At 49.5% G+C, this 26,460-nt stretch overlaps 1 protein-coding gene across 25 annotated transcripts in view; it reads left to right on the top strand.

Annotated features, from left to right (window-relative positions):
• stxbp5a (syntaxin binding protein 5a (tomosyn)) overlaps positions 1–26,460 on the top strand; it is a 123,123-nt gene that overhangs the window by 45,857 nt on the left and 50,806 nt on the right. For all 25 annotated transcript variants that reach the window (XM_035421523.1, XM_035421521.1, XM_035421522.1 and 22 more), the window contains exons 4-6: positions 364–464; positions 13,266–13,400; positions 25,473–25,536. In XM_035421523.1, coding sequence (XP_035277414.1) covers positions 364–464; positions 13,266–13,400; positions 25,473–25,536 — 300 coding nt within the window. The remainder of the gene's footprint in view (positions 1–363; positions 465–13,265; positions 13,401–25,472; positions 25,537–26,460) is intronic.

The following is a 26,460-nucleotide window of genomic DNA, read 5'->3' as shown; positions in this document are numbered from 1 at the left end:
CCCCTTAGATGAGTTCTTCAAAGTTACGGTCACTCTCTATAAAACTGGACTAAATCCTAACCTCTCAAAACGGGAGTTATGAGAGCAATTCTGGCCTTTGGGAGTATGAGGAGAACAGTATTTTAATTCGAATACGTGCAAATGGATATTTGTTTTTTAAGGACCCATCTGTTAGTCGGGAAGTAAAGCAGCACTCTTTCACTCCTGGGAATCTGTATGATTGAGGCTCTGAGTACCTGTCTGTGGGCTCTAGAAGGGGGGGGGGGGGGGGGGCGTGTGTTCTAGGCAGGTGGAGGAGGGGGTGGATGCGCTGTCCCATGCGTTTGGGCTAATTTCTCTTTCTTTCTTTGCTTTCTCCTGCAGGGGGCGCTCGTGAGCGCTCTGGCCGACGACAGCGTTCACCTCTGGAACCTGCGGCAAAAGCGGCCCGCCATTCTCCATTCCCTCAAATTCAACAGGGAAAGGTACGCCCGCGTGACCTCTGACCTTTCACCCTTCACCCCTGCTCTGCCTTCGCTGCTGTGAACCCTGGCATCCTCAAAAGAGTGCATTTACGCTGCCATCTTACCCTCCTCAAACCCCTTTTGCTATTAAGGAGCCTGGGATTCTTTGTCATTGCTTACAGAGTGATAAAATACAGATGACGTTTGTGATGTCATAATAGTCCGAGAAAGAGCAGAGAGAAGCTCTACCAATCCAAGAGTAAGTTGGTGGTGACCAATAGAGCAAATGCTGATGGTGATTGGCAGATACTTGCTGGCTACTTCCTGGTAATTCCAAGGGATTATACAATAGGGATAGGACACTGGTGTCGTCGCCTTTTGCATTGAAGCTGTACAAGAGCTCCACCAATCATCTTGTGTGTTGGTGGCAACAGGAAGTTGGAAATGGTGAGAAAAAGAACGCGGTTTTCTGACACAGGCTCATTCCCACACCGTGTGAAATCCCTGCTCGTGGTGTAATGAGGCCTAATCTTTGTGGCGTGTCGCGCGGCTCTCCCGCCTGTGGTTTGACCCCTGCGCTCGGCGGTAATGACCTTGGGCTGCGCGCCGCGACGCTCGGGAGCGCTAATGAGCCCCTGGGAGCCCCAGAGCGAGCGAGCGAGCGAGGGAGGGGCGAAGAGAGGGAGGGAGAGAGCACGAGGGACCATCCTGCTGAGCACGCAGAAAATGGCGGGGTGGGGTGGGGGGGGGGGGGTCGGGGTTTCATGGGTGTCTCACGCTGCACTGCGCTAAAGTAGAGCGGGGTGCTCCACCTTTTGATTTTATAAAATTTTATCTGGACGGGTGGAAAGCAGAAGAGAGGGTAACGGATAGAGAAGGGGGTCACGGCACGGAGGGTGCCACGGTGGCGATCGGACCCGCCGCACGGGGGGATTCGCAGTATGGCCGTGTGTCGGCCGCAATACCGACCACACCACAGGCCTCACCGCGACCCAGCTCCTTTATCGAGGGGTGTAGTACTTTGGGGGGGGGTGCTTGGGTCATCTCTGGACTCGCTTGACTGCCCAACCATCCCCCCCCTCCCCTCCCCTCTCCTCCCCTTCCAGTCCCAACGTCCGCTCGGTGGGGGACACACAAACACGCTTCTGTCCTGGACAGGCTGCTGCCCAACTGATGGCGGTGCAGTAATTACACACTCTTTTACACACGCGTCCTGCTTCCCTAGGAATGGGAGTCATTTGTGGTCCCCGGGGGAATTTTCGACCTGTATTTGTGCCGTTTCCCTTTGCGACTGTCTGTTCAGAATGACTGTGAGGAACGTGATGCTGTTGTGTTGTGGGGGGTCCCGGTCGTAACGGTCGTAGTTGTCAAGGTCGGCGTTGGTGCTGGTGATGGTGGCATTCATACAAATTCATACACACAAGCTAGCGGAATGGAGAGTGAGGTAATCGTACCTGGGTTCAGTTGCAGCGGGCGCAAGCTAAAGTTTCCGTGCGGATTCGGTTACAGCAGACACGGGCCACCCAGCTCGCGAACACACAGCGCCCCCTGGTGGCCCGGCCGCGGTTCCGCCAGCGTTTTGTGGAACGTTTGAGGGAAGGAAGCTGATAGGAGGATAGTGCAGCCGTTGAAGTTGTTGCGAGTGCAGAGTGGTTGGCGAACGATCCCGCTAGCAGACTGCTGTCGCGGCGTTTCGCGAAACGTTGGCAGAAGGTCCGGTTGGCACGGACAGCGGCCCTATAGGTGCTTACCTGCTTGCTGAGTAGGGACTCTGTACGGGTTTGTTAAAGCAGACAGACTTAAGGACACTGTGGAGTTGGCTACAGCAGATACAACCTTGGGGCTTTGTGAAGGTTTGATTTTAACGGACATTGACTGGGGATTGTGCATGAGTTTGGTTATATCAGACAAAGACTTTTGGAGTGCATGGGATTGATTGTAACAGACTTAAACTTTTTGATTCAGTGGATTTTGTCATAGCAGATATAGACTTGGTGACTCTGACTCTCGGTTTGGTTAGACAAGATATAGACTTTAGTGGGCCTCATTCACAAAACGTGTACGATCACATTTTATTGTTAGCTGCGTGTAAGAACGTTTCCAAGAACATTTCGGCATTCGTCGTTTTTTTCTTGTCTATTTGTTCATGGTTGTTTTCTTATGCAAATCCCATGAACATGATGGCGCATAAAATGTACGAAACAGCCAGCATTCATCATCTCATTCGCCTGGGATACGCACAAAAACAAAGGTGTCTACACGTGTGCCATGAATCTCATATCGTGTTTTTTTTTCTTCGTAGGAACAATTTTTGAGAACAAAAGTAAGAATAATTTGAGGAAAGTTTAGCGAACGAGGCCCAGGGATTCCATGGCAGGGGCATCAATCTCCCGTGCTGGAGGGCCGCCATGTCTGCTGGCTCTCTGAGAGCTTCAGCATGGGTGATTAATGTAAGTCATTGATTGGCTAAAAGAGCCAACGCTCCTTGTTCTCAAGGCCCTAATTGGCTGTTGATTGAAAGGGAAACCGTTAATACCCGCAGACTGCAGACGATGCCTGGCCTCCAGGACAGGAGTTGGATACCCTTGGAGGTTTCGGTTATAGCGGATATAGACCACGTAACCTGATAGCTTTGGTCACAGCAGATGTAGACTAGAGAGTCACCTAGTCTACGTCTTCTATAACCAAAGATAGCAAGTCTGATTGAACTTTGACACTCTATGGGTTTGGTAAAAGCAGATAAAGACTTTGCCAGTTCATGAGTTTGGTTATAGCAGATAAAGACTTTGACACTATGGGTTTGGTTTTAGCAGATAAAGAATTTGACAGTTTACACTTTGACAGTTTATGGGTTTGGTTATAGCAGATGAAGACTGACAGTTTATGGGTTTGGTTATAGCAGATGAAGACTGACAGTTTATGGGTTTGGTTATAGCAGATGAAGACTGACAGTTTATGGGTTTGGTTATAGCAGATAAAGACTGACAGTTTATGAGTTTGGTTATAGCAGATAAAGACTTTGACCCTGTGGGTTTGGTTATTGCAGATACAGACTTAGACACTGTGGGTTTGGTCGTATCAGATAAAGACTTTGACAGTTTATGGGTTTGTTTAGAGCAGATAAAGTCTGTGGGTTTGGTTATAGCAGATAAAGACTTTGACACTGGGGGTTTAGTTATAGCAGATAAAGAATTTGACAGTTTATGGGTTTGATTATAGCTGATAAAGACTTTGACAGTTTATGGGATGGCTATAGCAGATACAGACTGTGGGTTCTGTTGTATCAGACACAGACTGGGCTTGGTTGTAGCAGATAAAGACTTTGACTCTGTGGGTTCTGTTGTATCAGACACACACTGTGGGTTCTGTTGTATCAGACACAGACTGGGGACGTTATGATGGAGTGTTTATGCTGCATTACAGTGGCTGGTACACTCTCTGGTCTCCAGGGCCCCCCAGAACCAATCCTGCTCCACCTGCGCCCGCCCCCCCCCCCCCCTCCCCATGCTTCTCACTGAGCCCAGTTAGTCCAATAAGCGGCACAAATGGGGCGCAGGTGTTCCTCTGTAAATACCTGCACGCCCCCCCCCCCCCCCCCCCGCCCCGGCCCCATGGGGACCAGGCTGCTCTGCTGCAGGTGTGTTATGTTTGGCCCAGTCTGTCCCGTAATGGGGTTTTCCCGAAAAAAAAAAAATTCAAACCTGTTGCACACTGCTGTGCCAACGGTAGCTTGCCATTGGCTGCTTTAAATGATGTCATTATGTGGTCCCATCTTGCATGCAAGTTTAGAAATATGAGTCGCTATTCCACATGATATGCAGTCGGCATTGTGAGGGTGTAATCATTGTATGGTAATGTTACCGCTGCGCAGTGCCTAATCTGTATATAATTGAGCACTGAATGCTGATGAGCATCCAGTTTACTTTCTTGTACGTTTATATTCTCTGATCAACACCATTTAACAAAAGAACAACTTCGTCGAACAAAACGACTTACCGTTTTTTTTTTTCTCATTCGAGCATATGAATAAAGTAGCGGTTCTTTCTGGTTCCTCTCTTTCGGGCTTCATCCTTTCCTTTTTCGCGGCTGTCGGAGGGATGAAAGGTGGCGCGTGGGCGAAGGAGACGTGCCCCCCCCCCCCCCGAAGTCGCGCGGAGCCTGATCCGTTTGGATTTCCGTCAGACGGGTGACCTGACAAATGGGCCTTGGGGAGGTGAAGTCGCTAAAACACTTTCACGGTGCTCATCCAGCCCATTCGAACCCCCGAAACCTGGAGCTGAATCTCTGATTCGTCTGCGACAGGGTGGCCGTTCGTTCCCTGTTAATATTATTATTAAAATGGGAAGTTGCTGCTGCCCACACAGAAGTAATAATGTGCTTTTTTTTTAAAGAGTGTTGTCCCTTGGGGCTGTTTAGCAGTGAAAAATATAATTGTTTGCTTTAGTTCCTTCTGTAAAATCAAAAAATATTGCGATACGTTTTCTCCGTGTTCTGTTTGGAATGGCATACTTGCATTGATTGTTGGAAGGCTCAAGACCTCCTTCAGGGTTTGTTCATAAGTGCCTCTGGGTTACCAGTTTGGAACAAACGTTTCTGATACTTCAATAACATTCTCAAGGATAGCTGTTATATAAGAACAAGACCAGGTTAAAACCTGGTACGTGGCTGGACCTAACACACGTGATCCGGCCGACCAATGGTGTAACTTCATCAGTCAGTCAGTCAGTCAGTCACTCACAGACATTCGCGTTTGTAGGGCTAGCCCCGCTGTTGCGGTCCAGCCAAAAATAAAAAAAACTGGTGTGAGAAACATAACATATGACATAACACTCACTTAAATGCGTTTCCCGAAATGGAAGCGGGCTGTAGACTCTAACGCTGCTTGGAGAGGAACAGGTTAACCTTCCCGCCCGATTGCTGACCGAGCCTTTCATCATCCGCCGGTGGGAGTCCCGCCAGGAGCTCGTTTCGGGGGGAAGATGCGTTCCCCGCGCTCACCGTTGACATTTACCGCCACCTCGGAACCGAGCGCGACTCCTCCGCCGAGCAGCCGCCAAACGCAGCCTTCCGATCGAGGCCCGCGGAGAGGCCCACGCGCTCGGCGCCAAGCGGCCACGGAACCTCGGTGAGGGAGCGGGACGCCTGGCCGGCCAATTAGAAATAATTAAAGCCGACCTGCAACTTCCCGGGTTCCTAAATACCAGCCGCCTTTATGTAATCGCACGGCTCCGCCGGGCCGCAGCGTTAATTACGCGATGCTATTTATAGCGGCGGGCCTCGCCCGGTCGTCGTCGTCGCCGTGCGTCGGTTTCTGTTTGAGTTCGCGGTTACGCCGCGCCGCCGAGGTCAGCGTGCGGTGGCCTGCTTCGGTTCTTTTTTTTTTTTTTAAACTGCGGCGAAAACTCCTTCCTCTGATTTCTGGCTGTGCTCGGAGACCTTATAAAGGCCGGCGTTGGAATTGATTGCGGTGGTTAATCAGGATTTTTTTCTTTCTTTTTTTTTTTTTCCTCCTCTCTCTCTCCGCCTGGCTTCAAGCTCCCAGCTTCATTATGAGATCAAAGCTGCGCCCGTGTTTTTCTTCTGTTTTCTTTGAACATCATTAGGCAATAAGAACCTCAGAAGCTGTCATTTCCTGTGTTTAAAAATGGATGAAAGGATGTCAAGCGCCCACTGCTTCAGAGCTGCGCGGTCAGACCTGAAACACAACGTCCTGCAGTTCACCCTATCGTGCAGTACCTGGGTAGAAAATCCCTTTCTGAAACGTTAATTTAGTGAGACAGACATTCCACGCAGGCCCATCTATGCTGTAAAACATGCAGCCAGCCGACATACGATTAGCCTACATATCAGGGAGCTGGTCCCTGCGGCGTTTCATTTGGCTGTTGTTGCTGTGGCAGCTCTTATGTTATTTTATTTTTTTTAAAGGCAGAAGCCGCACAAAGCACTGCGCATGGGAACTGAGAGAGAACGAGCGTTGAGTGAGCGCGTGGGACAGATGGAGAAATCTTGCCTAGTCATCCTGGATCGGGTACTCTGGCGCCCCCTTGCTGTACCGACGGGCCCTGTTCGAAAGCACCAGTCTTCCGTTATTTCTCCCCCCACATCATCATCATCATAGGAGTCTAAATGAGCTCGTCACCAAGCAGAATGGTACACGGTGATTGAATCCTGGCCAAAAACATGGAAGCGTGCAATCTGGCCAAAAGTAGGCGGAATATTTATTATGTTTTATTTTCAGTGTGTCCGTTATCCATTATAGGGATATGAAACGGTGAATTTTATAACGGTCCCTGCACTTAATTTGTATTTCAAAAAACAATTTATCTTAAGTTTTCTTTTATGTAGGGTATATTTGTTTTGATACAGACTGCCAAAATGCTGGTTAATGCAGCCGCTGCGTACTGTTAAACCGCCACACAGATTGAGCTGTTTGTCTTCCATTGACACGGACGTGTTTTAACGGTCTTTTTGCGGGCAGATTAAATTTGCAGACGACATTTGTCTGACGCGCACCGACCAAACGTCTTTCTCCTCAAGGACATCGACTTAAAAACCGACGTCTGGAATTTGAAATGCCCAAATTGTGCAGCGGTCTTCTTGCTTGTGATGAAACGTCTATTTAAGGAGCGACGGTGTTTAGTAATACGAGGTTCTCGGCCTGCGGACGGGGCAGTAAACTCTTTGATTAATGTGTATGCAAATGAACGGACACTGTTTATTATTAACTGCGTGAAATGTTTTTATATAATGATTTCTCTTGTTTATTTAGTTTCACGTCTTATTGTGCGCGTGCGTGTTATCACGACAGAAGGGATTTATCTTAATGTTTTTTTAACGTGTTAAGGTGATACCTGATTCAAGACGGCTTAATCCATTTTACTAATCAATGTGGGAGTCGCAGTAAAATCAAATGCGACTCAGAGCAGCGAGGATTGAGTTCTCTGCGAAAGACCATTACTTGATTGATAATGGAACCATTATAATTAGCAGATAAAGGCCTGTCACAACTCATCATCCCCGGTTCGGATGACTTCATCTTGATACGAACACGCGTCATATTTAATATCTGAGCCCCTTTCCAGCGCTTTCAATTCTGGGAAGCCTGACAGATTTCGGCCCGGCGCAATATATTATGGCTTTGTGTCCTTCTGGAAGTTGCGGTGCTTGTGCTAAAATTAAGACCAAGGCTCCGGAATATTGGATTTGTACCCGAGCATTTCAGTCCGTGGCTCGATTTTTTTTTTTTGAATGAGCAAATATTCAACCGACACTGCCAGCCTCTAGCATACGAAAAAAATTATCCAAAATGCTCTTCAGCCTAACAATTGACACAGAATGTAGGCGTAAGCGGGGGGGGGGGGGGGGGGGGGCGGGGGGGGGGAAAGCAACTTCCTTTTATAAATATTATTTTTCATTTGTAATTTGTTTGTTATTGTATTCAAATTTTTTTAAATCTGGGTTCAATATGGACTGTTACTGTTCAAATTCACACAAGCCCATCGCACTGGGAGCTGGCAGGTGTGTGTGATGGGCCTGGTGGTAATCCGCTTAGAAACCCTTGTATTAATAGAAGCTGATTACTGAGGCCTTATGGGAGATGGAGGTCCTGACCCTGGCGGTTTGTAGGCCGAAACGACGTTCACTTAGACGCTTCGGATCGAAAGTGGATTCCCGTCGAGTGGCTATCGTGTTGCCTGTTATTTGATTTCTTCGTCTCTCCCCCCCCCCCCCCCCCCCGCCTTCCCCCCGTTTCTTCTGGATGAGTTAACAGGGTTAAGGATGCTGTAGTGAATCAGCACGCACGTTCAGACACTGGAACATGCGTTTGTTTGGTCTCCCGTCATGCCATGGGAAACGCAGTGACCTAAAAAATAAAAACAAAAAAAGACAGAGCCGCCTTCGCAAACAAAAGTGTTTGAGAAGACTTCCCACAATCCTTTGCGCATGATCCTCTTTACACACACCACACACGCACAAGCAGACAGACACACACACACACACACACATACACACGCATGCACGCACGCACGCACACACACACGCACATGTGCACACACAAGCGCACACCGAGTAGAATCTGATTCTTTTCATACCATTGATGTAGGCTACTCTTAACAAAATAAACTGTTAAAAAGCGAGAGTATGGTTCATTTTGGACAGCTTGAATATGAATATGTAGTTTTGTCACTGACACAGCACTGCCTAGCAGTGGTCATTCCTGGCCTTTTTCAGGTTGAGTGCGGTGTGGTGAAACTGATCCTCTGTCAAAGAAAGGGGCAGGTATGATGTTCCTGTTACTGATTACAGAGTCAGGGTGATTGAACACTGAAGGCACTCCCCGTTGCTGTTTTGAGAGAGTGGTTGTAGGTAGCCTGTCATCCCTGCTGAAAATTCCAGCTAAAACCAGCAGGGATTCTAAACTGGTTCAAGATGTTTTCAGATGTGTTTTTCACACTTCTTGCTGGTCATGTTTGTTCTGTGACTGGTCAGAGCTGGTCTCTAGCTGGACAGTGCTGGTCAAAGATGTTGAAGCTGGTAGAGTAAGCTGGTGGTCTAACTGGTGGACAATATAGTTTGGTGACTATATAGGCTAGTCAGCTGGAGAACAGCTGGTGAACAGCTGGTCGGCCAGTTAAAAGTGTCGAAGGCACAGCTTAAACCAGCTTTGACCAGCTTAAACTGGTTTAAGTTGGAATTTTCAGCAGGAATGGCATTTTTAAGTGTTGCATCATTCAGCCAACATCCCGACTTTTCACTGGACGGATCACGGGGATCAGCATGATTTAGATTTCTCTTCTCTGCACTGCAAAACCAAAAAAAACAGTTATGCATTATGCTCACTGATAGGGTGATGACAAGTAATGATTTGGATGGCTTGCTTTGCTTTTTAATACCCTGTCTCTTGAAAATTCCAGGAAATGCTTTTCTCGACAGAAGCGGTCTCTTAAAACACACGCACACGCTTATTGGCAATTCCGAACAGGCATGTAAAAAAATAACTAGAAGGGGGAGGGGGGGTGGGGAGTTATGACATTAAAAATAAAAAATGAAGAAGCATTAACCAGTCGACCGAGCTGCTCTCTGCATGGTGGTCCAGTCGCGAGCCGCAGATGTGTTTTGTCTGTGGACCAGCTGTCACCGGTCGGCCATTCCGGCTCTGCGGGGTCAGCACGCGTGCTGCCATTTCCGCGCCCCGCATGCAGCTTGGCAGGCACGGCAAAAAGGGGGGGGGGGGGGGGAGGGCCGAGCATAGTAGCCTAGCCTGGGCTCACGCGTGAATGGAACAATGCGCGCTGCTAGGCAACAAGCTGGCGCGGAAAAAAAAATGCGGGCTGCCGGTCTGGCGGAACTGGATGGAGGTTGCGAGTTTGAATCCCTGCCATGGCTGTGCTACTGCTGCTGCTGCTGCTGCTGCTGCTGCTGCTACAGTAAGTGTGTGTGGATCACGGTGACCGCTGGCCGACCAGCATAGCTGCGGTCGCGGCCTTGTGTTGTCCAGATCGGCTGAAGCTGGTTATTTCGGGGTCCCTCCCGCCGTGGGTGACCACACCTCCTCACTCACCTGTGGAGGAGCAGAGGTGGGGGTCTCATGCAGGGGACTCTCCCGGCTCTTTTTGTACTGGGGCGGTTCTGTGTGAGTTTCCACCACAGCGGGAAATCATTAGTTTACTGCAGCGTATGCAGGACCCAGCTGGCTGCAGGACCGGCTGTCCGAGCATTACATGTGTAAGCTGTCACTCAGTGTGCTACACAAAGGCATGAAAGGTGTGTGTGTGCGTGTGTGTCTGTGTGTGTGTGTCCTGTGTCTGTCTGTGCACGTGTGTGGGCGCAGGTGTGTTTGTGCCTGTGAGTGTGTGTGTGTATATAGTTGTTTTTGTTATTTTTTTGGTAACCAGATGCATGACTGCAGAGTGACAGGTCAGATTGACACGGAATGGAATCTCTGGTCCCCAGAGGGGCGGAGTCTCTTGCCTGGCAGGAGCGCGGCGGGCGGGCCGACGGCGCCTCGGGCGAGAGCGGCAGGTGTCGGCGCGGGAACGCCGGCGGCGGCTCTGCCGGTCCCCCAAGCGTAGCGACAAACGGGGGGGGGGGGCGCTCCGGGTCACCGGATGTTCTTCGCCTGCGCCTCTCTGACGGGGGGACGGGGGACGGGGAGGGAGGGAGGGCAGGTGCGCCCGCGGACACGAGCGAGCGGTCCTTCGCGGCTCGGCGGCGGCGTCGGCGGCGTTTGGAGGCCGGCGTCCGCGCGGCGCGCCGCTCGTGGGCTCGGAAGCCGGCGCTCGTTCGTCCGGCTGCCAGACTTACTCTTCCGCTCCCACTGAGAGAATTAAAAGTCAAACGCGTTTTTCGAGGCTGACAGGGTAAATTAGACGCTGCAGCTCAGAGGGGGACGATCAAGACCTGCTGTGCGGCTCCACGTCTGCAACCGACTCTCCCAATCAGGCGAGCCCTGATGTCCTCAATAAAGCCGGCTATTGAAGTCTAAGCTGAGTTTTTTTCCCTCCCAAACATTCTTCTGTTTCCTCAGGTAACCTTTAGTTGGTTCAAAAAGCCAGATTGAGACCCAGATTTAAGAAAATAAAATAAAATCAGTATGCTTTGTGTAGTATGGCTGGAAACAGGCCTTCCTGCAAGACCAGCATGCTTTTCGGTGCTGTGCGATCTTCTTGTGGTGGCAGACATGGTGCCAGTTTTTCGCGTATTGCTTGGACTGGGGGGGGGGGGGGGGTGTCATGGTACTCCCTGTTTTCCCTGTGCCTCCCCCCTCAATCACCCCAGGGACCAGAGTGATGGTTAACTCACCTCCCTTCACCCTGAGCATGCGCCCCCCCCACCCCCCCCATCCACCCCAGCTGCTGGGCTGGAGATATGCTTCCCCCCTGGGGCCCGGTGGAGCTGGAGTAGTTGACAGACCTGCGTCCCCTCTGGGAAGGCTCCTGGAGGGCTGGGCTGGGCTGGGCTGGGCTGGGCTGGGTTGGGGTGGGGTGGGGTGGGTGGGTGGGTGGGTGGGTGGGGGGTTTGGATGTGTTTGTGGCGAGCGCTGTGGCGGAACGTTCTAGCATCCATCACGTTTTAATGAGAACTCACTGAGGACCAGGTCTCTGGAGTCAGTTTAAGAGATTGCAACTGGCCTTGGGGTCGTTTTTGTTGTTTTTCGTTCGCTTAGCCAGCAGATTCACTGGCCCCTTTTTTTTCCCCCCCATGAACACTCAGTTTAATATACATGCACGTCACGGTCACGGCGAACGCGTCTGTTTTGTCAAGAATCGCCTCTGGTGATGTTTGTTTGCCTCCGCGTTTCATACACTAACCACCTGCAGTACATTTGACCAAATTTTCCACGTGAACCGTTTTCTGTGGGAACTGTTTCCTATGCTGCCTTTCACGGTAAGTGTGGTCGTGTTGGTTATAACCCTCTGTGTCCGCGGTCTGGTTAAGACGTAGCGTCGACGCGAACGCTAAGAGGCTCGATAATTTGTCGCTCTCGAATCAGTCGAAAAAAAAGCGCCCGGGCCCGGGCCAGGGCACGACGACCATAAATGGAGATCTCCTGCGGGCCGCAGGGAATTCTGGGGCCTCGGTAAAACCGCTGCTCTCGGCTTGAAACGAACCCCCCCGAGCGTGTTTGCGTCCCGTCGCCAAGACGACCTGCTGTTTATTCATGAGTTCCCTCGGTCCGAGCGGCCTAATCTTTCCAATTAGCCCGAGAACTGGAGCCGGGTTAGCACGGCGACGTTTTTCCTTAGACAGTTCATTATTGTGTCCTGTTGACAAAAGTGCTACAAAAAAAAAAAACGTCGCTCTTTACCGCCTAATTTCTCCGGAATTCGAAAAACACCGCGAGAGGATTTGTTTAGCCGAATTCTCTTTGTTTTCAGTGGTTTTTTTTGTTTTTGTCTTCTTGCTTTCATTTCTCCTCCTGTCTCCTCCCCTCCGTCTCTTCCCTGACTCCTGAAGTAGATTTCCATCTGTAAGTACCGCACTTACGCAGCTGAGCGGTTCTCACCGAGTTACCGCGACAACCCCCCTTCATGGTTGGGTGCCATAGTAACCGTGTTTCGCCGGCTATGGTGTCATAGGTTTTGTTCGAGTGAAAAGGGTTTGAAGGGCTTTTCCTGACCAATCACAAGAGCTGGATTAACCTCGAGCTGCCTGGTTTGGAAACTCTTGTAATACAGTGGCAGAGCCTGGCTTTCTCCCCTGACAATGGCGTCTGTCTGTCTTTCTGTCTGTCTGTCCGTCTGTCTATGCGTGGCATGCATGTTTGTGTGCGTATACATGTTTATCTGTTGAAGCTCCACTTAATTATTGTTACTGTTTAAATGTCCTTTTTGGTTGGATGCTCCTTTTAGATACAAGCAAACATTTTTGCTTAATGGGTCCTTGAGGGTTTAACAATTAGTAAAACAAAGCATCCTCAAAACTCAACTGAGGCTGCATGGCAACTATTTTTCTTCATAGTCTCTGATCAGCATTCTCAAAATACGACAGAATGATATCACGTAGTTAAAGGTCCAAGTCCCCCAAGTCAAACTCTTGGAACCAATTATGTAATTAACAACAGTTTGACTCTTGTGCGTTCATTCTTAAGTGTTCCTTAAAGAACAAACAAAAGAAAAACATGTGGTTTATTCCTCCTTCTAGAGAGTGTTCTATTTTTGAAAATCCCAGAATCCCTTGCTGCTGTGATGTTTTTTTTTGAAATCCAGGAAATGTTGTGCTTGACCTGTATGCTGCACGTTGGGTGCCTATATCACATGCTATGTCTGCTTTCCTTACTGATGGTGTTCCCTGATGTTTTCTCTTTTTTGTATTTTTCAGGATAACCTTCTGCCACCTGCCTTTCCAGAGCAAATGGCTGTATATCGGTACGGAACGGGGAAACATTCACATCGTGAACGTGGAGTCGTTCACCCTCTCAGGCTACGTCATCATGTGGAACAAAGCCATCGAACTGTGAGTGTTTCCTCTCCCGCTTGTTACCTGAGAGTCACGTGCTTCTTCTGGGGCCTAGCACCATAGCGCTTTCCACTAGCACCTTAGCGCTTTCCAGTAGCACCATAACCGTTTTCCACTAGCACCATAGTGCTTTCCCACTAGCACCTTAGCGCTTTGCACTAGCTCCTTAGTGCTTTCCACTAGCACCATAGTGCTTTCCCATTAGCACCTTAGCGCTTTGCACTAGCTCCTTAGCGCTTTCCACTAGCACCATAGCTCTTTCCCACTAGCACCTTAGTGCTTTCCACGAGCTCCTTAGTGCTTTCCACTAGCTCCTTAGCACTTTCCCACTAGCACCTTAGCACTTTCCACTAACACCTTAGGGCTTTCCACTAGCACCATAGCTTTTTCCCACTAACACCTTAGTGTCTTTTTGGGGTTACTTCCTGTTGTAACTTGCAAAAATGCTGATTGTGCATTATAGTGGTTGTGTTAAAGACTTGGCACGTGCGTGTTGATATATAGAGGTGATTATACAGCAATGGGCGGTCAACTTGGGTCGTCATGGTGACAGTGCACACAGGCATCCAATGAACTGATGCACGCATGACAGTGCGAGAGCAGACGTGGGCAGCCTTAGCTGCGAGGATGGCCAACGCTGCTTTGGAGAGGGAGCAGAGAGAAGTGAGTCAGTGCCTTGCTCTGACCTCAAAAATTCTCCCCCCGCTTTTTCGCTTATCCCTCCAGGATACACTTCTTTTCCCCAGTAGTTTTTCTTTTCTTCGGTTTGTCCTAGAGTTGCTCAAGCCCTTGAATTATTCAAACAAGCATTTTGTCTTTTTTTTATTTATTTTTTAAAATATTTTTTTAGTTGCTGCGGCGGTTTTTTGAGAGCATAACTCAGGTGTCCGCTGAGATCAGCGTCGGTTGAGACATTCGAACGGTCGCCGCGGCAGCCGGGGCAGAGCGCCAGCAGACACAGAGGCCCCCCGGGGGATTTCTGCGGCCCCTCCCACCTCTGCTGCAGTCTTGACTAAAGGGGCAAGTCGGCAGTGTTTACACACGCTCCAGCGAACAGAACATTTCCTCCGACTCCGCCCCTCCCTCGCTGCTCCCCGCCAATTAACTCTCCGTCCGCCGGGCGTCATTAAGCGATGTCGTTGGTCACTACGACGACCAATGGAGCGAAGGAGAGGGGGGGAGGTCGGGGAGCGCTGAGGTGTGGAGGTGGGGGATTAAAAACAAACTTCCCCGGTCTGTTTGGTAGACAGCTTTTGAAGCCTGGTGTTGTTCGTCATTCTTTTGGTCCTCACAACACAGGATGCTGTTGCGTTTTTATTATTATTTTTTTCATAATTGTGTCGATAAATCACTCTCTGTGTCTGCAGGGAGTCTTCAGTCTTCCCTCAGGTTTAGCAGATGTGTGTGCCCTCTTCTAGAGAGTGTTGATTATTCTGTAATCATAGCAACAGCAGAACTTCAGTTACTTTCGTTTTCATGATGGGAAGGAACTTTTCTCCTTTTTTCCTCCTCCTCCGTCGCCTCTGAGATGGTCTTGCTTTGGCTTGTCTGTTTGATTGCTTCTTGGCCGCTTGCGATATTAATGGAAGAGAAATAAGGGGGGGGAGGGGGAGTAAATAAAAAATAAAAAAGTGAGTGATTAGCATTATTCGGCATTCTTTTCACCTTGAGGTCTTCAGGGGGGAAAGCAGTTGCCTGCTCCGGTGATGATGAGGTGGGGTAAATGAATGAATTTCCCCCGGACTAACTGCCCTGCACTGGGGGGGGGGGGTAGTTATTCTCCAGCGCTGTAAACACACTGCCTGCCGATGGGTCTGTTGCTGTCCAAGACCTGAATGTTAATGGCGGGCGGGCGGGCAGGCGGGGGGGCGGGCAGGCGGGTGGGTGGGGGGGGGGGGGGGCAGGCGTTATGTAACACCAGGTAAGCGCGGTTAAATCGCCCGGCTGAGAGTGGCAGCCGCACACAACCTCACCACTCAGCTACTCAGCCGTAATGAGCAACACGCAGTAACGACGTCCTGAGTGGTGTCTGCAGTCTAGAGGCATCCGTCTCTCTCTCTCTCTCTCCCTCTATCTTTCTCGCTCCCACTCTGTCTCTCTCCCACTCTGTCTTTCTCTCTCCCTTCCTCTCCACCACTCCATCTCTCTCTCTCCCTCTCTCTCTATCTTTCTCACTCCCACTCCCACTCTGTCTCGCTCCCACTCTGTCTCTCTCTCTCCTTTCCTCTCCACCACTCCATCTCTCTCTCTCTCTCTCTCTCTCTCTCTCTCTCTCTCTCTCTATCTTTCTCACTCCCACTCCCACTCTGTCTCGCTCCCACTCTGTCTCTCTCCCACTCTGTCTCTCTCTCTCCCTTCCTCTCCACCACTCCATCTCTCTCTCTCTCTCTCCCTCTCTCTATCTTTCTCACTCTCGCTCCCACTCTGTCTCTCTCCCACTCTGTCTCTCTCTCTCCCTTCCTCTCCACCACTCCATCTCTCTCTCTCTCTCTCTCTCTCCCTCTCTCTATCTTTCTCACTCCCACTCCCACTCCGTCTCTCTCCCACTCTGTCTCTCTCTCTCTCCCTCTCTCTATCTTTCTCACTCCCACTCCCACTCTGTCTCTCTCTCTCCCTTCCTCTCCATCAATCCATCTCTCTCTCTCTCTCTCTCTCTCTCCCACTCCCTTCCCCTCTCTCTCTCTCCCTCTCCATCTCTCTCACTCTCTCTCTTACTCCTACTCCATCTCTCTTCCTGTCTCACTCCCTCTCTCTCCCACTCCCTCTCTCTCTCTCTCTCTCTCTCTCTCTCTCCCCCTCCCTCTCTCTCTGTAGGCTTTGCCTCTGCCTCTCCAGACTTATCTTTCGCCTCTGGAAGGGTTTCCATAGAAACCAGGATTGGAAGAAAAAAAAACAGTATGCGTTTTTATTTATCTGTTTATTTATTTATTTATTTATTTTGTGAGGATTTTGACACCGTGCACTCTACCTAAGAGCTTATGATGTCTAGTGGTGGGTTCAGTCAGGACATTTCTTTTCAGATTCATAATGGGCCCCTAACACATGAAAGCACTAGCGCTATCGACCCGGGCGTTAGCGTGTCTGCTAGCATACGAGCGCATCGGCGTGATCCGCTTTCTTGCCGTTTCTTGGCATTAAGTGACATCACAGGTTAAGGTGTCATGTGACCCTTTATGAAGCATCACATTTGCTTATGTGTGATTTATGAAGCCATTATTTCTTTTTTATGAAGGCGTTATATGTAAAGCCTTTACGAGAAAGTGCGACAAAAGATGGACAAACAGTCCTCCTCTGCCTCATTGCTCTTCAGCAACTCTTCCGGTTGATCAGGCACCTGGAGAAAACCAGCTGGCTGTTCGACATGCATTTTGAAGTGTTAAGTGCTAGCATTGACTAATGAACAGGATATTAACAGCAAATTAGAAAAATACTTTTTTTTTTTTTTTTGACCCTTTGAAGAGCAAGTTTTTTTGTAATGTTTTATTTTTTTTTTTTTTTTTGTCAGAACCCCATTGCTTTCAACTACCAGTAGTGATTCTTACATCAGCATTGGAATGTTCAGTTAAGAACATTCTACTCACGTATTTGTGACCTCACACCATAAAGGGTTCATTATCCACTTATTTATGGTACTGGATGGTCAAACAGTTCCGCGAGTCGTTTGTTCTCAGAATGATGAGGGGTCTCCAGATACCTCTGTGATGAGGTGCTTCCCTCAAACCGTTTTCTGGGGCCGGGCCGGGCTTTTACCACAGCCGTGCCCGTACGGTGTGATGATCTGAGGAATGGCAGGGAGGCCTCGCGCGAAGCCTGTCGATGAAAGGCGGGGCCCCTGGGGACCGCGGAACCACCGACCCGCTGGCGTTCTGGGTGACGGGTCTGTCTGGGCCCGGCTGTCCATCTGATCCGCGTCCTCCAGGCGTTCTCTTGGAGAAAGGGGCCTTTTAAAACACCGCCTCACTGAATCTCTGTGACATCCCTGAGAAGAGCTGAGCTTCAGGTGAAAAGGTTTTTTGAGAGGTGAGGGGTGTGCCAGGGTTGCTGATCTCCTTGGGTGCGAGTCACCTTGGTTGACTTTGCACTCCAACGGGGCGGGGGGTGGGGGGGTGGGGGGGGGTGGGTGAGGATTGGAGGGGAGGGGGGGTTTGCTAATGGCGCTGAAATGCTAATTTTCCTCGTGGAAGATACAGTGAGACAGGCTTCGCTAATCCGCCTAGCCCATTAATTACTGGGCTCAAGGGCAGGTCGGGACCGCCGTCCGCGTCTGTCATTTCCGACTTCCAGAGAGTCCTTTGGTCCTTTCATTTTGACGAGCCCGTGTCTACCTCTGCCTTCTGGTTGTGTCGGTTAGCTCTGGAACGAGCCCATGTCTACCTTGGCCTTCTGGTTCTGTCAGTTAGCTCTGGAACAAGCCCGTGTCTAGCTTGGCCTTCTGGTTCTGTCGGATAGTTCTGGAACCAGCCCGTGTCTAGCTTGGCCTTCTGGTTCTGTCGGATAGTTCTGGAACCAGCCCGTTTGTTATTCTGGACCGTAGGTAGGCGAGCCGAACGCCGCTTCCTTTTTCCTGTCGGCGGCGACGTCTATAAACGGACTTCGGGTACCGGCCGGTTTCCCGGTAACGGGTCGCCCGCTCGACCGGCGAGCGCAGGTGGCGTCTCGGGCGTCGAGTCCGGAGCGTTCCGGTGCGAGGGAGAAGGCCAAGCGCACTGAAAACTCATTTGTGTTTATATCAGGTCAGAAAATTCCGCCAAGAGCCAGTGCCCGGAGTTCATGGGCAGCGGTGTGTATCCCCAAGGCGGGGGGGGGGGGGGGGGCATTAGGGACACATTTGGGGTGCTGTGACTGTGTCTGCCCCTGTCCAAAAGGAGGCAGAACCTGACTGGCCGCAGCAGGCCTGACTGGCAGAAGTGTAGCTTTCGTGAAAAATGCACGAGAAACAAAGACGAACAGGAACATGAGGGAATGAAGACCTGTGTATGTATTTGAAAAGGTCTGTTTGGATGGGATCCTTTTTTTACAAGTTTGCCTGCGGCTGTTTTTTCCCCCTCACTAACGCCAAAACATCAGTGAGAAACTGATGCGTTTTCCTTCTTTTTTTTTGTCCCTGGGATAATTTTCCCAGCCGCACTGTGTGGCTTGTGTTCACAGTGAACGGAACACATTCTGTGTCTGATTTCATATACGGTCAGCTCCATAATGTTTGGGACAAAGATGTTTTGAGAAGATATATTGCATGTATATATGCCTGTATGTATTGAGTGTGATTGCATATGTATGGCTGTATAGTGTGTAGTTGCGTATATATATGTCCATATGCATAGTGTGCGATTTGCATATGCTGTATATGTCTGTATATAGTATGTGACTGCATATGCTTGTATATATTATGTGTGATTGCATATACCCTGTATATGTCTGTATGTATAGTGTGTGATTGCATATACGCTGTATATGTCTGTATACATAGTGTGTGATTGCATATACCCTGTATATGTCTGTATGTATAGTGTGTGATTGCATATACGCTGTATATGTCTGTATGTATAGTGTGTGATTGCATATGCGCTGTATATGTCTGTATATATAGTGTGTGATTGCATATACCCTGTATATGTCTGTATATATAGTGTGTGATTGCATATACCCTGTATATGTCTGTATGTATAGTGTGTGATTGCATATACCCTGTATATGTCTGTATGTATAGTGTGTGATTGCATATACCCTGTATATGTCTGTATGTATAGTGTGTGATTGCATATACCCTGTATATGTCTGTATGTATAGTGTGTGATTGCATATACCCTGTATATGTCTGTATGTATAGTGTGTGATTGCATATACCCTGTATATGTCTGTATGTATAGTGTGTGATTGCATATACCCTGTATATGTCTGTATGTATAGTGTGTGATTGCATATACCCTGTATATGTCTGTATGTATAGTGTGTGATTGTATATGTGCAGTGTGTTGGCGTCAGGTTTTCGGCTGCGCACCCCTGTGCGTTTTTGGCTGGGGTGCTGAAGGAGCGTGTAGTGTGACTCAGTCGCTCAGTCTCAGAGGCCGTGGCCCTCGCCGACACGCTCAGACCTGGAGGCGGTGGTGATTAATCCTGGGGATGAGTGCGGAGCTCCTCTCTCTCTCTCTCTTTCTCTCTCTCTCTCCCTCCCTCCCTCCCTCGCCCTCCCTCTCTCTCTCTCTCTCTCCTTCCTTCCCTCTCTCTCGCCCTCTCTCTCTCTCTCTCCCTCCCTCTCTCTCTCTCTCCCTCCCCCTCTCTCTCTCTTTCCCACTCTCTCCCCATCCCTCTCTACCCCCTCCCTCTGTCTTTGCCCCTCTCTCTTTCTCTCTCTCTCTCTCTCTCTCTCTCTCTCCCTCTCTCTCTCTCTGTGAGGGCTTACTGTGTCCCCATGCAGTCAGTCTCTACCCAGAAGCCCTTTCTTCTTCCACACTGGCAGGCTGCTCTTTGCGTCGCCGGGAGGAAGCGGCAGGGCAGGCTGTCCCGGGATGACGGGCCAGTGATGAGATTACCCAGCATTCCCGGGCAGGAACGCGGGCCGGTTCGACGGGCGAGCGAAGCGCTCGGCAGGGGCTCGGCTCGCCTCCCGGTCCGCCCCCCCCCCCCCCTCCACCCTGTGCCCCCGCCCCATCTCCCAAATCCCAGACCCATCACGCCAGATGCCACTTGTTTGTCCGTATTTTGGCTTCACCTGGCCCGACCCCCTCGAATGTAAGGCTCCACGTGACGCGCTGGCGCTCGGATTATATTTCGGGGGCGACGGCATCCTGCGGGGATTAAGGTGACATTTTAACTGACGAGGGCATGAATAATTCCTTCTGATAAGTCCCTCAGATTGTCCTCTGCTGTTTGGTTTGGTTTTTTTCCCCCCCTCCTTTTTTTTTGATGAAATCTGCTCTCCCCTCGTTCTCTCGCTCTGTGATTAATGCCAACGCGTTTCTGCTCTGACAGTACGGAGCGGGGCGGGGCGGGGCAGGCGGGGGTGGGGGGGGGTCTGCGTTCTCCCGCCCGTTCCTTCGCCCGCTGCGTGTGCAGCACCTTCTCCGTGGCCCGGAAACTCGCGGCCGGCATGCGGGTCCCGGACCGTTTCCGCGTGGGCTGACCCCCCGCCCCCTCACCCCCTCACCCCTCACCCCCACACCCCCACACCCCCAGTGCTGCCCGCTTTCTTCAGTTGGTGAGTCAGACGCAGAGCAGATGGTTCCGCGTCCTTGTGTGTTATTGCGCTGAAAACGGGGCCTGACCTCCGTCCAGTTGGTGTGTGGTGACCTTTGCCCTTTGACCCCGGGCCTGGAGAAACAGTGCCGTCCGCTGCCTTCGCTCGTGGGGTCTGCCGTAGCGAATGAGCACTCTCTCACACGCTAGGGATTATGGGAAGCATAGTGATCAGCGGTTTTTTTTTTGTTCAGCATGCTCATCATAGGCGGCTGATAAATTGTTTTTTTTTCCCGTCATGCACGTGAGTCATGTTTGCTTTTATCAACTGGAAAAAATGGGATTTTGGAGAATCAATGAATGCCATCAGAACGTACATGGAGTGAATGAGTGGAAAGAAAATGGAAAAGAGATTACGGGGATGTTGGGGGGGGGTATTTTGATTAAACCAGACACATGCACGTGTGCACGCACACACAAGTACACACACACACACACAGGCATACACGCGCGCACACACACACACAAACAGAAACACACATGCGCACACACATGTATGCACGCAGACACACAGGCACAAACACACTCATATACGCATACACACACGTACGCATACACACATACAAACACAAGCGCACACACACACAGCACCACAGGCATGGAGAGTGGCGTATCCGGTAGCGTTAGCGCATGACGCTAATGATGTCACTGATTTTTCTCAGTGCGTCCTTTTCCATATTTGGTTTTATTCGTATATTTATTTATTTATTTATTTTTTAATAACGCACATTACATCCTGCCGGTGACGCTGCGTTTCTCACCGCCGCTGCTCTCTCTCTCTCTCTCTCTCTCCCCGGGCTCGCCCGCCCGCTTCGCCGTTGCCGCGGCTCCCGGTCCTGTTGCCATGGTGATCTCCTCTCATCAAACGCGGGCTGCCCTCTCCTCTCCCCCCCGAAAAAACACAAAAAAACAAAACAGGACTCGCCGAAAATTAAGGTTGTTTTTTAAGCACAATGAGAAGCGTTGAAGGGAGAGCACTGAATTAAACAGGCTCGCCGTTTAACAGGGACCGACGCACTGCCCCGTGGCGGTGCAGGAGAAACAGCCTCTCACTGAAGGCTCATGGGTATTTTTTTGCCCCTGATCACAGCGGATTGTGAGGGATTGCTCCTCAGCAGAGTTGTACCAAGCATTGCCTTTTATTGCTTTTTTAAGCAGTTCTTTTCATATTAAAATCAGTTTGCGCGTAGATGGAGAGGATCGTTGGTGTAAAAAAATCATCTTGCTAACACATTGTGACAAGAAAAAAACCAAACACAAACGCAGGCTTCATACAGAGCTGGGTACTCTCTAGTTGCAGGTAAACCGAGCGCTAGGTAGTCTTTAGCGGAAGGAAAATGGCGGGCATTGTTAGGCTGATTGGCCTGCTCTCATCATTGTGTTTTGTTATGTTATGTTGTGTTATGTTATAAACAAAATGCAGGCATTTTATGTAATTGAATTCAGTCGATGAGAGAGCGCATATCGAGGTTGTGATTGAAGTAAAGAGCATCGCACCACGCTATGGCGAACTTCTACCTCGCGAGCTTTTATTAGCGTCCATAACGTGCTGGAATTTTACTGCGCTCCTTGCCCCCTCTTTCACAGTAATGTAAACACAGCCGTAAAAAAAAAAAAGGCCATATCCGTGATCGAAATTTCTCTCGCGGCCTGAGAGTCCACCTCTTTTGTTGAGACTTTATGGGACTCGTGCTTTTTAAAGCGAAATGAAACGGATGACCTTCCCTCGACCTTCGGCGTCCTTTCTGCCGCGACCCCGTTTTTACCGCGTCTTTAGTGTAATTGGTCGAGAGCGCGGCCGTTCTGCTGTCGGAGGAAGCCTTCATGGTCCGTAATTTACGGAGCTAGTTGACCCTCGGTGAAGGTGGAAAGTTGGGCTTTTTGAGCCGTTTTATTTGATGACGGTTTCGCGTGGGGTGTGCAGTGTGTGTGTGTGTGTGTGCGCGAGTGTGATCCACTGCACCACTATATCGAACAGTTCATTGGAAGCCGTCGTAAAATCATAACGCTGTCTCTGTAATGCATGAATAATAGCTTGTAAATCTGGCCTGAGCATTATTGAATCTTCACAGAAGCTTATTACGGCACATGCAGGTTTTTTTATGAGCCTGAATTCAGCTTGTGTGTTCTGCATGTGGTTTGTGTGTTATCATGTTTCAAACTGTTTTTGTAAAATGTTTCTTTCTCTGAAGTGAACTCAGGTGAAATTAACACTGTCTGCACACACAGGACTTCAATATTTGACATGTTTGCCATTCAGCTCCGTACAGTGTCATGAAAAAGTAATTGCCAATATATTGCATTCCTGATTTCCTCTATTATTGCATATTTGTCACACTGAATGGTTTCAGATATTCAGACAAAATGTAATGTCAGACATAGGGAAGCTGAGTAAACACAAAACACATTTTTTAAAATTATTATTGCATCTATTACGTGAAAAAAAGTTTTCCAACAACCATATGACCCATGCGAAGAAGGTAATTGTCAGAATGACCTGAAACCATTCGGTGTGCCGAATATGCAATAACAGAGAAAATCAGGAAGGGGTAAATACTTTTCCACGGGCCGTATATGTAACTTTGCTGTTTATTTTAGTGGCGCGTGTTGCTTATAAGTCATCTCTTGCATTATACATTTTTCATCACACTGAAATATGTGCTGTCAGCCTTGTTTCGATGAGTTCCTGTATATTTGAGTTTGCGTATTATGTAGAGTGAATGGGCAAAGCCTGATTCTGAGATGTTTTGGTGTGGGTTATTTGTATAAATCATATACCTTATTTGCTGTAAATTGAGTCATTGTGTTTTTTGTGTTTGTTTGTTTGTTTGGTCTGATGGGTTTTCTATTTTTGTTCTTTCAATACTGTGAAGTCATACCTGAAATTTTGTGTGTGTGTGTGTGCACATATGTGAGTATGTGTGCTCACTTGTGTGTGTTTGTGTATGTGCCTGTGTGCATGTGTGTGTGCATATGTGAGTTTGTATGTGTGTCTGCACACATATGACTTATGACTCTCAGTGCCCATGGTGCTTTGTGCATGTGAGTGTGTGTGTGTGTGTGCATGTGAGTGTGTGTGTGTGTGTGTGTGCATGTGAGTGTGTGTGTGTGTGTGCATGTGAGTGTGTGTGTGTGTGTGTGTGCATGTGAGTGTGTGTGTGTGTGTGTGTGTGTATGTGAGTGTGTGTGTGTGTGTGTATATGTTATGCTATGACTCTCATGATTCCTGCTCCCTCATAATGAGATTCCCGCAAACAGGATGGGTGACCGAGTTGGCCTGTCATTTGTCTCAAAAACTGATCCAGAGTCAGTATTTAGTCTCTGGAGGAGTGGGAGGAGCACAGAAACACTGATCCAGAGTCAGCAGTCAGATTATGAAAGTAAGCCCACTAAGCTCTCACAGCTTTCTGTATTGAGTGTAGCCCCTGGCCTCTGGGTATAATGTGAAATTGGCCAAACCACAGGAAGCGCAGCCTGCAGTGGCCATCAAAGGCCGTCCCCTGCCCGTCCACCGCACTTCCTGTAGGGACGTCCCGAGAGGATGAAGACATTCTACAGACCAAAAAAATTAAAAGTAAAACGAACACAAAACGCGGTTTGCTGAGCAGCAAGACTCGCCGTGCTTTAGGCCCCGAGCTGCTCGTGGACAAGCGTGAGAGCCGAAGGACAGGAGGTCAGGGCTTCCCAGACTGCACCTCTGCGCCGCACACCTCAGCCCGACCTATCGGAGAAGCGGAACTCGGAGAGAGCCGAACCAATGATGCGTAACGGTGTAATACGAGGACGCCGTCGGCAGAGTATTGGCGTCTGGGTGTAAATTAAGTGCGCTAATGTCTTCGGTAATATTAGCTTGCTTCGTCGTTAGCTAGAATTAAGAGGCCCCCCATTCTTGTTGCACAACAACTTTAGCGGTTTTATTTATTTATTTTTGTCTTTATCGATCTGTTGTGACTTCCTCGCCAGCTGCCTGACAATATTTACTACGGGCTACGATTGCTTCGGTTCACCGTGCTGTTGTAATCGGATGTCACTGGTGCCTGAGTGTGATTGTCTTCTGTTTACTAGACCTACTGAACCCTGTGGCAGTACTCTAGAAAATGAATTGCCTAGCAGCAAAGCATGCCTGCACCAGATATGTAAATATACGTGCAGTGCATTATGGGGCGCTCCTTATATACAGCGTGTGTTTGAGGTGCCCTTGTCTTTTATTGCTTACATTAATTTAAAATGTGTACAGCACTCTCAAGGCTTCATATACTCAGCTGGATTTTTATTAGGTGAGCAGCACTGTCTGGGATTTGAACCCGCAGCCATTTTTCTCATTGGCTTAACCTCCGCATTGTTCCGTGTGCCGAGCCCACTCTGTCTGCTTGTGACATCAGTCGCTCACAGAACCCTCTCCCGCAGAGAGCTGTCATAGTCGACTCGTTGTGCCACGAACTTTGGAGTTTAAAGAATTTCAACTTTTAAGCTTTGTATTTTCAGTGTTTTAATTTCCCCGGGTGGTGGAGTTAACCCTTTGAAGAGCAGGGCTTTTTGGAATGTTTTCTTCTAACTTCTAAGTCAGTGTTCTAGAACGCCACTGCTTTCAGTTACCGGTAGCGATTGTTACATCAGCATTAGAATGTTCGAATGTGAAGAACATTCTAATCGCATATTTGTGATGTCACATCTTAGAGGGTTAAAGTAAGTGTGGGAGCTATGTCCTTGGGAATGTCAGCGTCCCTCCTGGTCCGCGTGATCCCTGTGCAGTGGCGGGAAGAGGAAGGCCAGCGCTTCTCAGACCTAACCTCTCCTCTCCTCTCCTCTTCTCTTTTCTCCTCTTCTCGCTTTCAGATCCTCTAAGGCCCACCCGGGACCAGTCGTGCACATAAGCGACAACCCAATGGATGAAGGAAAGGTGAGAATGGCGTGTGTGCCCCCAGCACCACTCCCCCCCCCCCCTCCCAAAACCCTGCCCCTCAGACACCCTTGAGCTGGGGTGTCAAGGGGGAGGAGGGTCAGAGTGCCTGCTGCTTTCCAGACCGTTTCGACACGAGCGATTAAGTCATTGATTGGCTAAGGAGTCCACACTCACCTTGTTCTCAAGGCATTAACTGGCTGCTGATTGACAGGGAAACCACAAAGACCTGCAGAAACTGCGCCCCCCCCTCCCCCCCCCCCCCCCCCCCCCCCCCCCCCCCCACCCCCCAGGACTGCAGGTTCACACCCCGGCCCTTCAGCCCTTTAAAAATGCAAGCTGTCCCGCTCGGAACGGTCCGGTCCGGTCCCCCCGTCGACTCGAAAAAGACAGTCGCCTGTCGGCCTCTCAAGCGAGAGATGTGACATGAAATCTGCTTTCAAAAGCGACTCCGAATCACTATTCCAGATACACGGCGCTTCCCCGCCACACCTGGGTTTGATGTTTCATTTTAAAGGTTTTTTTAACAGGATATGTAGGGATCTTTTAAACGCTGAGATGAAAGGCCGACTCCCATTTCTTTTTAAAGCGGCGAGCTGTTCCCGAAACCATCGGCCAATTCTGTTCATGTTCTAGAGCGCGTAACGTAAGGGTCTGACATGGATGGAGAAAATAACTGAGTTGTCCTTTGGAGTTAAAAAAAAATATATACAGAAACCTGGATGGCAAAGTGGAGCGGAAGATTTTCCCTTGTACTCCCCCCCCCTACCCCCCCCATTATTCTCCCAGTTTGGGATGCCCAGTCATATTCTATCAGCGGTTGTTGCCGTGGACGATCCGTTTGGGAGAATGCAGTCAAGCGCGTGCTCTCTTCCAAAAACGCACTTCGTCAGCCCCTGCTTCTTATCACGCCGCTGTTCGCCA

Source organism: Anguilla anguilla, chromosome 6 (assembly GCF_013347855.1).
Source record: "Anguilla anguilla isolate fAngAng1 chromosome 6, fAngAng1.pri, whole genome shotgun sequence".
Taxonomy (NCBI): Eukaryota; Metazoa; Chordata; class Actinopteri; order Anguilliformes; family Anguillidae; genus Anguilla; species Anguilla anguilla.
This window is presented reverse-complemented; position numbering and strand designations above follow the sequence as displayed.